General features: G+C 39.1%; 1 protein-coding gene across 14 annotated transcripts in view; it reads right to left on the bottom strand.

Annotated features, from left to right (window-relative positions):
* DMD (dystrophin) overlaps positions 1 to 15,008 on the bottom strand; it is a 1,320,554-nt gene that overhangs the window by 15,316 nt on the left and 1,290,230 nt on the right. For all 14 annotated transcript variants that reach the window (XM_075774516.1, XM_075774534.1, XM_075774546.1 and 11 more), the window contains 4 exons: positions 13,934 to 13,999; positions 11,090 to 11,248; positions 2,748 to 2,991; positions 2,263 to 2,386 (listed from right to left, as the gene is read on the bottom strand). In XM_075774516.1, the coding sequence (XP_075630631.1) occupies positions 2,263 to 2,386; positions 2,748 to 2,991; positions 11,090 to 11,248; positions 13,934 to 13,999 (593 nt within the window). The remainder of the gene's footprint in view (positions 1 to 2,262; positions 2,387 to 2,747; positions 2,992 to 11,089; positions 11,249 to 13,933; positions 14,000 to 15,008) is intronic.

The following is a 15,008-nucleotide window of genomic DNA, read 5'->3' as shown; positions in this document are numbered from 1 at the left end:
ACGAATTAAAGTTCAGCAATAGCCTCTTGGCTCACATGCCTAAGAGAACCTCCTCTGCTCCTACATTACTAGGGGAGAAGGGCCAAAGATCAGGACTTTCCCATTAAGACTCTATGAGAAGAAAAGCAGAACCTTTCCACTTGCCCAGCTGTATTTCAGGTTATCAAGGGATAAGCTCTTCTATTTGTAAATTAGGATCTGATCTGGGTTGCTGCTTTTACCAAGCGGCTGGACAACACTGCTGGTGGAAAACCTTTTACAGTAGTCTCTCCTTGAGAAAGCAGAGAGACAGAGAAGTGCAATGGGTCTACATTCAAAGAAGAAAACCCGAGGTCTCCTTTCACAAAGAAAAACATATAAAAGCTAACATTACATTACCTCATTCTCTGGGAGACCTAAGGATCCTCAGTATGTTCTCAAAAAAATTAACTCCCTCATTACTGAGCACATGCTTGCTGCATGGGAGCATTATTTACAACACCACTCCAGTTCCCATCACAATTCAAGAATATTTTAAGTCACACTTCAGAAAACTCCCAGACTAGCCAGCAAAGCTGTCTGGTGTGAAAGGAGACCCGACAAACTGAATTAGCTGTGGTTTGTTAGCTCGGCTAGTAATTCTTTTTATAAGCTTCGCTCTGTGCTGCCAACAGTGTTGCTTTGCTGAGTCTCAACACGATCACACTGATAACGATTCAACATCTCACTGTCCTTCCACATATTGGCTCAATAGAATAACAACAAAACCAACCAAGTCATTTCTAAATATTTGCTTTAAAAAAGTTTTAGTGGTTTATATGATTATATGTGTGTTAATTAATTAATTCCAGTCTCACAAGTTAAATGGGAATAATTTTTTATCGAGTCAAATGAAAAGAAGTATATTATTGTATTTTGTCCTACTAAAGGATAAAACATGAAACTACAAGACTTTTAATAAGATGGCTGGGAACCACTGTCTTCTCATCTTTTCTTGTGTATTTTAATTAACATATTTTATGTGACAAAATTAATGACATTTCTTTAGAAAGCCAATGCAAATTACTCCAGCGATATATTTTGTCTACTTTGTGTATGCCATACGTAGCAAAATATTTACTCACTAGGAACATGATTAAAGAAACGTCCAAAGGAATCTGTTACATGTGATTGTACTCTCACCCCCAGGATTTAACTGAAGCATTCCTAAACGTGCAATTTATTTCACTTTTTTTTGGTGTAGGGTGTACAGAAATCATCTTGTTTGATACTGCACAGGCTGATGTTATTGCCTGTGCTCGGGATGCAAGAAAAAGGCCCAGAACAAGCTGCATCTCCCACCACGATGGCACTTCAGACAGAGCAGAACGTCCCCTCCCATTCAATTTCTCACTGTCATCGACTCTTTCACTAACCGCAGTAAAGAGAAAAGCTTTCACTTAAGCCTCTCGCTCTCCCCAAAGCCACTCTCTAAAGACACTAAATAAATTTCTGCATATGAAGCTGAATATTATCGTCAGACTTCAAATATTATCCTGTTGAAGCAATTTAAGCACATTTGCTTAAAGATGCTGCAACGGTTGATTGCTTTTTTACTAGCAGAAAATCCTTACTACTCAGTAATCAATAGTTATTAATTATATACCAGACAGGAAATTAGGAAAATGTTACAGAGCAGTTACTAAAAGCACCAAAATAGTAATTCCAGCCTCTAGCTACAGAATATTATTACTTAACCTTACTCCACAAGTTATATGATGTTCATTATCAGATCTTATGTGCTATTTAGAAAAGACACTAGATGAGCACTGCCGATGAGTGACAGCTCAATCCTACTGACTGAGCCATGACATATTAAAAATAAGATCATATCAGTTAACATGAGGATGATTAATCATACATTTAATCTCTGAGCCATAATGAATACTATGTATGTCTAAATCAGCCATGTCATGCTTAAGAGCTGAATGTCAGTTTGAATACAACAGTTAGCTTTTTAGTCATATTTGTTTTTTTCAAGAGTCAAGCCCTAGCTGAGCTTTGTGTTTAATGTCAAAATATCCATGCTACTGAGTGCATCATGATCAAAAGCAAAAGTCTGAACCATAATGAAGATGTAAATTGTAAACAGCCAGATGACATTGAAGAACATTGCAAATGTCTACTTCATTTTCATTTGAACTAAACAGGAGAGAAGAGTATTTTCTGTCTTTAAGGATTTTTTTTCCCAGAAAATGGGACTCAGCTATTTTTTTTATGACAATCTGAACTTCGTTATCTTACCCATGGTTTCTGAAGTCTGGCTGCCAACTACACGAAGAAGCATTGGCTGACTGCTGTCTGACCTCTGCAAAGAGGTAGAAGGAGACGATAGTGTTGTACCATTCACCTTGGCATCTGCCTGTGGCTGAAAATTGAAGAAAACCAGAAGAGATTGTTATTAATACCTCAGTACAGTTGCACAAATCTTTATTTCTCTGTATTTTTTATTTATTCCATGGAACACACAATTTTCTGTCTGTTTTTAAATAAATACATTAATGCAAACAATGGAGTTAAATTCTAAATAAAACAAGGAAGAAGACGAAATAAGAACACTGAAACATGATTTCACCTTCTCACTGGCAGCCTGTAGAAACAATTTAATATTTTTCTCTGACTAGCCTCTACGATGTGGTTTCTCGGTACATTGTTGTTACTGATAATGCTTCACACCCTGTCTGGAGAATGACTGTACAGAGATCTAGAAGAAAGGCCTGAGGACTCACCTGCTCCAGCAGCTGCCTCAGCCTGTGCAGCTGTGACTCCAGCTGTTTGTTGTGATCCTCCAGAATCTGCATCCTGGCCTCCAGGCGGCCCTTGTGCTGGCGAAGCAGCTTGGCTTCTGCAATGAGCTCAGCATCCCGGGGGCTTTGCGGAGAAACCGGCATCATCTCCGGCGGGGACGGCAGTGGAGACAGTCCTTTGTGGTCATGCTGTTGCTTCAAACGGTCATACTCCGCTTGCAAGTTTCTGTTGAGAAGTAAGAAGGAGGTAAAAGCTTTAGGAAGCCAAGCAGGCTGGTGCAGGCTACCCTCTGCACGGGGCAGGGGGAAGGCACCTCCTCTCGTGTGCTGTGGTGTTGTGTGGTGCGGTGTGTTGTGTGGTGCGGTGTGTCGTGTGGTGTGTCTGACTCCGGGGGGCAGAGGCTCACCTGCACCGCTGCCTCCATCCACGTGCGTGTAGGCTTACACCTCGCAGATTCGCACGGAGCTGGTATTGTAAGCACCTGTGATACAAGCGTTGCCCGAAGGCTCTCCTCATCGCCAGAATTCAGAATTCGTTCCCTCCCAGGGCAGATGACGCAGAAGGTTGGCTGGGCTCCAGACACCCTCCCGAAGCCCGGGTACGGTCTGTCCTGGGCTCAGCCCTCCCTCTGCTGCCTGCGTTTTATCCTTCCTAGCAGAAGTCGGACTGCCTGTTCGTTTCCACGCACGAATACGCTCGAGGAGTAATTAGTGCTAAAAGAGGACTTTGAGTGATCAAAGCACTTTACAAACGCTAATCAAAGCGGACGCCACCTGGCCAGCCTATCTGTTCTATAGATGAGAGAGCTAAGACAGAGAGGCAGCCAAGACAGAGCAGAACACAGAACTCAAGAGTTTATTTGCACCTCTGCTGCTGTCAGTCAGCATTCTCTTCTTCATATTTGCAATTGCATTTGCAAATTGGACCTAAGATAAGGAAAAGACAAATTAGTGAGCTAATCTGTTAAAACTACACTGCGCTAAATTTTGGGGCTACAATTTCCATCTTCATGTGGACTGCCCTGACTAGAGTGCTGCAGTCTACTGTAACTTTCTGACACTGTTAAGCTTGTTCTTTTATTCTGTAAAACTCCAGTTTTACTCCAGTGAAACACTCCATAGATTAATATGATCTATAGTGGTCCACATGAAAAAAAATAATCTACCAAGCAGGAACAGCATAGAAAGTAAGAAACTGAAACCTTGTTAGGGATAACAGTCCAAAAACGCAAAATAGGAACTTGTAACAGAAACTTGGTAGGCAAGGGAGACCTAATAAACTGCGCTGGGTTTTTGTTGCTATGATGTTCCCTTACAGCTTCCCAGAGGGGGGGAAAAGGTTTGACACTCTGGTAACTGCTTACTCATCACAAGCAGTGACCCAGATTTTATTTTTTTTCAACTTGCTCTTATTTGAGGTTGTGAGAACAGGCACTTTTTGTCAGTTCTGCCTGCAAACCACAATACACACTGACAGTTTGGTCTGGAGGCTTACTAGCATCTCAGAAACCTCCCAGTAAACTTTACTAAGCACTGAAACACTTCTGAAGGTACATTATTGTGACCAGAACAAGAACTAAAGTGGTATGCATCATTTCACATGGATAAGAAAGCAATGCCAAGGACAAAGGCAGGCTACTGACTGTTCTTCAAACATAGTCGTGCCCCCTCAGCAGCTGCGTGATGGACGCGTCCTAACCTGGGACTGTGGCACCCCCACACCCCAGAACATGATCCCTCAGGGATGCCTGACCTGCATGATCCCTCCTCTGCAGAAGTTTTAAGGTTAAAAAAACTGGTTGATCATTCTTAACTTCAAAGTTAAGTTGCTCCAAAATTCAAGATTTCTTTCTCCAAAACCCACACAAAGAGGGGAGACTATGGAGAGGTTTTTTTTGGGTTTTTTTTCAAAGAATGTGTTTTGTTTACATGAAATATAGAGTTTCAAGTCTATGAAAATTATCTGGAAGAAGGAAAGAAGGGCTATATTGGGTGTTGCCTTCCACATGACTGTGTATCTTCTAATACTTCTAGCTGAATGAACCAGTAAATAATTAATAAAAATACAGAAGGGAATAGGAATAAGCATGACAATGGTATTATTGCAGACTAAAGTTTATACAGGATTGATCATCCAGCTTGTTTTTCACAAAGCCTGTAGATTGTGGCTATTGCTACACCATGAGGAATTTCCCAGATGTATGAGACAGGCAATATTCTGCAATCAGCAAACTCATAAGTTTGACGTGCTATAAAGCAAAAGATAAAACACCACCCTAAGGGAAACTTAAATAAATGCACTTGGTCATACTTACAGTATAATCAGATACCTTGCTACAAAGAAATCTACAATTACCGCCTCAGCTAATCAATATAGAGAAGTCCTTCCAGTAACTATGGTACTGAAAAACAAGTGAGGACCAGGGAGTAATCCAAATAAAAATGCCTTCATGTCTGATACAAAATAGTTAGAAACTCTTTCTGAAAGCCTACAGAAAAAAATATTATAATTGTAAAGGATATTGCATATTATCCAAGCAGAGACATGTCTGAATTTGTGAGTTCTGTAATTAAATACAGTAATGTTGTTGGAACAAAGGAATGTCATGTTGAAGGTTACATATGAGTTTGCCCAGAGCACCTGAGTCACTGAGTTTTCCAGCTGCACCTTTTCAGTCCACGTACACAGTCCTTGGTTGAGAGAATTAAGACTCATCACAGCAACCTCTTTCAGAGCTGTAAGAGCGATGTGGAGTGGAGATGATCAATATCATAATTGGGATCTAATACAGGAATAAAGATTTGTATTAACATAGGGGGAAAAAACGCTGAAAATTTAAAAAAAAAAAAAAGAATTTGGAAGCCGCTGTAAGTGTACCCTAGAGGAGAAAACAATGTGGTCACATTCCTACCTCTGGAATAGTTTTAAGCTGTGCAGTGAAAAAGGACTGCTGCTGCAAGCCAGGCGTCCAAGGCACTGCCCACAGTCCTCAGCGTAAAGCCACTGTGCCCCAAGGAAAGGCACGCTCTGACATTTTCAGCATGAAATGGGAAGTTAGAGAAAGGGGATAAAAGCATAATCCATAATGAATGGAACTGAGCAAGCACGGGCAGTGCTGGGAGACCCAGCCTCCCTCCACTGCAGCTCAGGCTGGGTGACTTTTATATCGGGCTGTCACAAACAAATAAATCTGCTGCATCTTCTGATCACTGGCAAAATATATTCTACTTCAGTAAGAGAAATATTCAAAGAAAACCCTCATATTTTCCTTTTACTATGCTTGCACCTCTTTGAAGCATTCATAAAGAAAAATAACAGAGGAAGCATGCAATGTAACCTTGATTTATGCAACTGTAAAGAGCTGGGTAGTAAAGAGCTCATTAGTTATTAATCACATCTATCACTGGCAGCATTAATCGCCTGGTGACGGAAATCCTAGTGGACCCCATTTGCTGAGTAGTCCTCTCAGAGGCAATTGAGAATTTGTGAATTCATGCTATTTGCCATCTCCCTGCAGAAAATCAGTTGTCTGAAGAAACGGACAAAGCTGGTAAATGAACCACCTACCCCCGTCCCTCATTAGAGTGCCAACATTTACTCATGATGCTTCAAACTCAGACGATCTAGTTCCACTTCTTCAATGCCAAAATAAATACCAAAAGGAGCCCCGGCATGAAATGCATCACTTTCTTGCTATTGGCAACCATACAGAAGGAACTTATTTGAGGAGGCCATTCATCAGTCTTCAGATTTGAAGGAGCACTACAGCCTCATGGAAACAGGGCAGCTTTGAGATTTGGGGTTTTAGTGCTCCTCTGGTGGCACACAGCCCACTGCGCTCCTGGTGCCAGTCAGGAAAGCAAAGGAAAGGCAAAGAGCTCGGGATGGAGATCTCATTTACTAAGTTCTTGTTATAGTACAGCGAGGAGCTGGGAGGAAAACAAGAGAACACGAGAGAAGTCTCCCTTTTACACAAGTATGTTAGTGATACTGATTCAACTAAAATACTAGGAAACATTGACTTTCTTTACTCATTAAAATAGCAGGAAGGTATTTTAATACTTTGCAAAAAGTTCTGAGTCTCTGTCACCACAAAACCGTATGCTTTCTTTTTAACACTAGTACAGAACATCCTAGTCAGTATAACCTATCATCTAATGTACAGCTTTAGATGGACATCTTCTCTGTTTCTGAAATATATTAACTCTTAGGGAAACTTCAAAATGTGTTTGGGACAGTTTTATAATTGGGTTTTTCTCTTCTATTGCAGCAATATAGTAATACTGCCTTCCACAGCAAGATTACTTGGTTTAGTGGTGGACTTGGCAGTGCTAGGTTAACAGTTGGACTTGATCTTACAGGTCTTTTCCAACCTAAACGGTTCTATGATTCTACTTTGAATACACAAGAAACAGTCTTATCTCAATATTCCATGTGATGTAAAACTAAGCATGAGTCTGAAGGCTTAATACTGAAATGAAACATTTTCACCAATTGAAAATATTCTCTAAAATGCTCACATTTTAGCAAATACAAATTATTTAACAGTCAAATTTTAGCCATAAATTATTTAAGGAAGTCGTATTTGCAAGCTACAAAAGCACCGAGGTCTCAAAATGCTAGGAGATAAATAATGAATATCTAACAAGAGGTCCTTGGAACTGAAAAAAAACCGCAGCCAGAACTGTGTCACAGCTAGGTTAGTTTCTAAGTCAGATAATACATTTCAGAAAAATTCAAAATAGGCAACAGAGCTTTTTAAAATGCCCAAAAGCAAAACATCAGAATTACAATTTCAAAGTCTTTTTCATTTAAGTAACAAGTCAAGATGAAAATATTTGGAGACCAGAAACTGCAGCTGAAAACCAGGAGGGCCTTTTTGAAAAGCAGGAAACTGTGAAGAACGGAAGAAAAAGACAAATGACAATGAAGTATTTTGAATATCGTAGTATTGCTTCTTGTTGGTACCTGATGCAGCTTTCCCAAGAGCTGCTGAGAAGTGACTGCATGTGCTCACTCTAATTGTAAAATAACACAAGATACAGCAGAGAGAGCTAAATCTTCATTGTCAAAAATTATCAGAACTGCATGCAACCAAGAAGGTTGGTCAACGTGATGAGTGCTTAACACTGCTAGCTGCCCAGCCACTTGCCTTCCCACGCATAAGCATCACACCCAGCTCAGCGCCGGCAAGTAGATGTGGTCCGGTGGCAAGACCGGAGGTATTTACAATGGAGATGAAACAATCCAGGTGCTTTAAGGCTGGGCTGAGGACCGGGTGGTCACAACGTGATTTGCATTGTCTTCAGCTCATTTCCAAGCAATAGATTCACTGACTCTTCATGCTGCAGCAATAAACAACATTTACTTGGAGGGCGTTTTTAGGATCAGCACGGGAAGGAATATGTGCTCACCCACTGGAACCAGGTTCACACAAGGAATTAGGTCCCAGGTTGTTGATTACCTTTGGCAACAGCCTAACAACAGTTTGAAAAAAGTCAAAGGAGGAGAAAGACTAGAAAACAGAAATCTAAAGGGACAACACTCTTTTTTAAAGGTAGATAAGTTATATGAATGGCTCCTGAGCGATCCTGTCTGAACAGCTTATTTTTCTAAACAGGAATCAGTGTTTCCTCCATAAAATCAGTTACCTGGCTGTGACAAGCTATCAGGACAACAAGAACTTGTTTGGTTTTGAGCATTCACCTCACATTTTAAGTACAAGTTATTTATAGCAGTTTGCAGAGACAAAAGTCATGATTTTGTCATAATCAATGAAAATCACGGCAGTGTGACCTCCACGCTGTCCTACAGAAACAGACCTCTTTGTCCCTGCTGCCTTGCGACCTGAGGCATCCACAAAAGGCTTGCACAGGTAGCTTGTGGTGGCATCCCGTCCCTAACTGAGCCTCTAACAGTACTAATGAAAAAACAACAGGCTATAAACAAGCTTATCGTCTACAGCTCTTGTTTAATCCAGGGGTGGCAAACTTCAAACCAGGTATTTTTAAGGTGTAATTCCTGTCAGAGGTCTTTTAACGTGCTATTCCTCATTAGTAGTTGTTATATCAAATGAAGCTCATACTGAAGTTTAAGGTATAAACCCAAAAAGGAACTTTTTAGCCTATTTCACCAACTCCGTAATGTTCATATACCACATTTCTAATCTAAACCGAGGTTGCTTTAAAAGCCATCCTCCTCTCTGGTGGCCAGCTTATTTTCTATACAGACAGGAAAACATTACGATTTTTTTTCTTCTTCCTAGTGTTGTTGAAAAAAGTAACACCCCTCCCCTGAAAACTAAGCTATTTTAGTATCTGTACGGTCCTAGTTACACAATATTTCATAACTGGAAAAGTCCTGTATGCAAAGTATGATGGCTTATTTCAAAATACTGATTCTCCTCCAGTACTTGGGTTTTATGTAGTGTGTAGTAGGAAGTTTGGGGTTTGTTTCAAACAAAATCTCACTGCTGTTCAGAGAGCGAGAGCTTTGTTTACTACAGCTTTCTGTCTGAAACACTTCCCTCACCCTTTATGCCTACTGATCCTCTACATTCTCCCAAATCTTCCTGAAACAAATTCTCACTCTCCAGTTTATTATTATTTATATGTCTGTCAGACATCGTGCCAGCGTTTTTCATGCAGGCAGAAACATAATCTCCAGGTGTTTTTCTCTGCTATTAATTCCTCATAGAAAGCAGTTAGATTTTAGCAGTTCGATCTTCAGCTTAACCTGACTTTTTTTAGTCTGAACGCAGAGAGGGTGCAACACAACTGGAAACATGAGGGCATGAGAAAACAATGGTGGATTAAAAAAGCAACTCTTACAGCAAATTACACCTTTAATTAAAAAGGCATGTGTGAAACAAACTATTAGTTAAATTAGTTGCCCTTGCCTCTGGAAATTTATAGAGGTTAAGTCTACAGAAAAATAAAACCTGGTATTTATGGCTCTTTCCTTTTCCTGGTTGACGCATATTACTTATACAGAAAAATGGACTTAATCTGCAGAGGAGCAGCTGATGCACGTCCAGAAGGAAGCACAAGGCAGATCTAAATCTTCCTCCTATTCCAGGTGACAGAATAGCTTATTTCAGGCTTCTCCATGCCAAAAGCAACTCAAGCTGTTCTGCAAGTGCAGGCTCTGCTCGTTGTAAAGATGTCCCAACCGCAGTCTCATGGAGATGGTGGGGTGATGGAACCACTATAATTGATTAGTATAATCCAAAAAAAGGCTTATGCATGGAGAGAAGATCTATGGCATTGCCAACTCTTGCATTATTTTCTTGACATGCCTAAGGTAAAGGATTACCGTATTAAACTCTCAATGTAAACACAAGTACCTAGCTTTTAAAGAAGCAAGAAAAAACAGCATGGAAATGCCAATAGCCTTTACCATAAAAGAAGAAGATAGCAGAAGGCTTTTTTTTTTTTTTTTAATCTAAATGATTTCTCTCTTGCAGCCTAATTCTGGTAGTTCATGGTTGCAATTACAAATCTGCCAGGGTCAAGATCTACCAGTTTTTATGCTAATGGCCCAAGACTCCAGAGTACCATAGAAAGAGGACTGCAGTGGTGTGATGCTGCAAGTATCCAGTCTGGGGGTTTTTTTGTGATTAATGAAGATAACTTCAATTAAACTTGAGATTAAAAGTGGTAAATTATATTTGATATTGAAATGCTAAAGTAATGGCAACAAATAACACCAAACAAACAGAAACAAAAGAGGACTCAAGTTTTAACCACCATGAAAGAACTCACTTGTCTGAAGAAAACACAACTTTAGAGTTCATTTTATCCCTAAAAATGCTATCAAAGTGAATTCTATCTAACTGTACAGCACAATTATTTCACAGATACTTTACTTGAAATGAACTGAGGTCATTTCAAAACCTCATGTATGCCAGTGGCCAATCTTTTTGAGAAAAGCTTCTTTCCAAGAACCTCCACCTGTCTTTTCCAGACAGGGGTACAGAAATCTGCACACTCTTCCCTCTCATGAGGACAAAATAAAGTAACACTGGCAGGAAGCTCATTGCTGTCGTGGGAATAAAGGAAACGGTTGAACAGAAGGAAATATGAAACACAGCCAGCAGAGCTTGTCACAGGTGGCACCATGAGTATTAGGTGACCCATGTATGTCTCTAAAACTTGCCATTTTGGAGGTTTTGTGAAAGAAACAGTGCTGACTCATCACTGCACAGGAAGCGGGAACGAGTCAACGACGCCAGGACGTCAGGCTCATCACTTCCAGAGAGACAGCTTCCATTTGCCCTTGCCGCGCAGGCCCAAGGGCCGGGGCCGCTGGCAGTGCAACCCACCTGTTCTCCTCCTCCAGGTCCGCGAGGATTCGCTCCAGTTCCCCTCTTTCCTCGCTCTCCAGAGAAATCAGGATCTGGGCAGGGCTTCGGGGCTGGCTCAGGGGGGACTCCTGGTTCAGACTTTGGCAGTAGTGCTGGATTAACAAGTGTTCATCATCGCTGGAAAACAGAGGAGGATAAAACAGGCTGTTCCCTGCCTCATTTTTAACTTTGCAGTGAATATGAGGAGATGATTCACTCCCAGTCTCTCATTTCTTACAAAGAGATTTGCTGAACTCTTTGTAAATAACAGCAGAGCAATGTACCTTCAAGCAAAATCTGCTGAACTGTTTCACTTACTCTCTGGTAATTTTCCTCCTCTGCAGAGTCCACTTCTCTTCCCCTCTGCTTCTCAGATACTTAAAGCCGAGTTTTGCCACGGCTGACAGCCTCAGCTTTCCTCTTTTGCCTAACTTCAATTAGGAATTTGCTTGAGAAAAAAAAAAATCCATCTTCTGCTGCCTGATCTGTGTTGTGCAACAGTCATTGAAGCAAAGGCAAGACATTTGTTTTTCACCTACAAACTGCTTATTTAATAACTGTGTCCTATATTTGTCTATTTTTCTCTATAAAATTTCAAATGGGGCGAAATTAAAGAAATATTGACTTAATCTAATGAAATTAGCCTATTTTTCACTGAGGTTTTTTTTTTTTTTTAAATTACAAGTGATGTACATTCTCAGAATATATTCTATTTAATATGTATGATCCCTTTCTTTATTTCTGTTGCCCCTGAAGCCGTCTGACATTTGAAACAGAAAAATCTCTGGAAGAGAAAAGCAAACCAATTCTGACTTTGACCACCTCTCAATGTTAAATGGGAGTTTGAGGTGCTAAGGAGATGCGTCTAGGCCCTAAGGTATGCACCTAACACCAGCAGTAATTGTGAGAAACTATGGCAGGCAGCAACACCACAAGTCAAGGACAGAAAAAAATGGTAATACAGACTTAAAACCAAGTAACTTAGTCTAGGGGTTTTTTAATGTTACATTAATAATCCAGAATTTATCAGGCATTCTGAATACCTGTTATTGTTCAAAAATTGAAATTTTCCTTGTTTTCATTTTGTTTCTGAAAAGGTTAATGATGCCATTTTATAGACTGTGGTCTATATCTATTCAACAAATAATACTCAAGCATAACCTGACAAACAAAAATGAAAGAATTACAGTTGCAAATTCATGGTAAGCTTTGATTTTGCTGCAATTTGTATCTGGATCATATTTCTTCCAAAATTCAGAATGTACAGATTTATTCTAATTTTAATAGTACAAACTGAGTAATGAACTAGATAGTCAGTGGGTAACTTATTAACTGAATCACATTAATACAACCTTTTAATTAACCAAAGAATGAATTAAACAGTAAGACCAAAGTGTAACACAGAAGATAATGCTTATGTAAGATTTTGTGACTAAAGACACTGAAATATTACAGTGGGGACAACAGGAAATTCCATATGTAATAGCATTACTACTATACATAGCAATACAAAAATGACATACAACTTGGAAGGAAAGTTTTCATTAACTGCATGAAACTATACTGACATTGCGTATGTATTAGTTTTGAGACGTCGTTTTAACTTTCTCCTGTTTGAACCAATATATTAAACCAACGTATTTGGTTGTACAGGGGTTTTTCTTTCAAAGTTGGTAGGTAACAAGTCAAAAGAGAAACTCTTTTGAAACAAATAAACAGCTTTATTACTATCCAAGAACATCTTCCAGGCTCACAACCAACCTTATAAAATACTACTGACTTGGAATCTCAATTTAAGTGAATGAAAACTGGCCAGAGTACTGTGCTTTAAAAGAACACTACAAATGAAACAAAAAGAACATTCTGTCTGAATTTTCAAAAAATCCACCTCTAAACTGTGGTAAGGATGATATTATGTAGAATAGAAAAAAACACTTTGAGAAAAGTTGGGATTTGAGGTTTTTTCATATTTAATTGATTTAGAATCTGTGCTGTGGCTTCTCCTAGTTAATTAAGACCAAATTTTCAAGTATGAGAGTGACTTATATGCTTCTATCCTGTTTTCAGAAACATTACTCAGTTTTCTAGTTTTATGTCCTTTCACTCAGAGAATAAACAAGATCAAGAAAATCATGAGAGAAGAAACACATTATTGTGTCAGAAAACCACAAAAAGGTCTCAGTGTGACATTAGAGTGAACCACTTTTTAAAAATTAAAACTTTTAGTTATGACTTTACATTTAAAATAGTACAACGAATGCTTGTCAGTGATCTGTCCAACTTAAAGTTTACTACTTCTAATATTTCACGGTGAGGATGAGTCCCTCCTGGCTTACACTTGCAATGTATTTCAGGTATTTGTAGATGGAAGATTTCTGTTAGCCCCACTAACCTTCTGAACGACACTTTGCCCACAACAACATTTTCTAGCTTACAGCAATTTAATCGTGATTAAACTTGCAGTTCAGATGGAAGGCTTACCTTTTTACCTTTTTACTCTTTACCTCCTTAAAACACACCAGATGATGAGCATTTTTTTTAAGTAATATGGGAACTCTTTGCTTAATAAATCAGTAATTTTTTGGAAAAAATTAGTAATTTTAATTTTTAAGGTCTCATCTGTTGCATAAATTTGGTATTAAGCTATAAGCCATAAGCCATAAATTTAGACAGTACGAAACAAATTTAAAGAACATGAGTTCATCATGAAGTTGAACCAGATGTGGTACATGGCCGTGCAAATTCAGCACTACAGAATTTCATTAGAAGTTATAAACCTTCACAAGAAAACACATGTCAAAAATATTAAAACAGCCTACTTACATGCTCTCATTAGGTGAAATACTGTCATTTAGGTAAGAACCATTGGTGTTCTCCATTTCTGCTAGCCTGTGGAAAAATAAACAAGGCTAATTAAAATCAATTATGTTTTCAAAAAACTTTATTTGCTTTAACATTCCTGAAAAAATTAAAGAGCATGATGTTTTTGATGAATTTGAAACTCAAATTAATTTATACTCACTGTTGATATTAGAAAAAAATTTTGCAATAACCTATCGCAAAGAATCGTTTATTTATTACAATGATCTGTCTAAACTCACTCTAAGTTTTCAACCCTTTCTCTGAGGTTATATTCCACTCCTCATGATTAATTAATTCGACAGTCAAAGAAAGGCCTTAAGATGCCAGGGGATTACATAAATTGCTTTGAACCTGGCAATGTCATCATCAAAACTGTAAAGATCAGTCATTTCTCACTGGTTTTCAACACTCAGCCCCTCCTAAATGTCCTGCATAATTCAGAAATAGCTCTCCTGACCAATTGATTTTGGGGGAGAGAAAGAGGAGGCTGGAATAACTATTTTTCATTACCTCAGTCCTTGCAAATTTTCTCACCTGGTAGACAAACATTTTCATATTTGTGCAATTAACCCACTCTTTGATTCTTAAGAGGAGTATGAAAGTAGACAAGTGAACTAAAGCAGTGTTATACCACTATTTTAACCCTCCAAATCAAGGAAAAATCTGCTTTGTGGTATTGCACACAGTGAATTACTTAACATTAAAATGGCACTTGATATTCACACAGTTTGGAGGTTTCTGCTCTTCTGATTTGTATAATTACACCAGGGTCCATATTAAAAACAAAACCCTATGTAGAATCATAGAATGGTTTGGGTTGGAAGAGACCTCAAAGATCATCTAGTTCCAACCCCCCTGCTGTGGGCAGGGACACCCTCCACTGGACCAGGCTGCCCAAAGCCCCATCCAACCTGGCCTTGAACACTTCCAGGGAGGGGGCCTCCATAGCTTCTCTGGGCAACCTGTTCCAGTGCCTCATCATAAAAAAAATTCTTCCTTCTATCGAGTCTAAATCTATGCTCTTTTAGTTTAAAAC

Source organism: Balearica regulorum, chromosome 1 (assembly GCF_011004875.1).
Source record: "Balearica regulorum gibbericeps isolate bBalReg1 chromosome 1, bBalReg1.pri, whole genome shotgun sequence".
Taxonomy (NCBI): domain Eukaryota; kingdom Metazoa; phylum Chordata; class Aves; order Gruiformes; family Gruidae; genus Balearica; species Balearica regulorum.
Note: the sequence above shows the minus strand (reverse complement) of the source record. Positions and strands in the feature narration are given on the sequence as shown.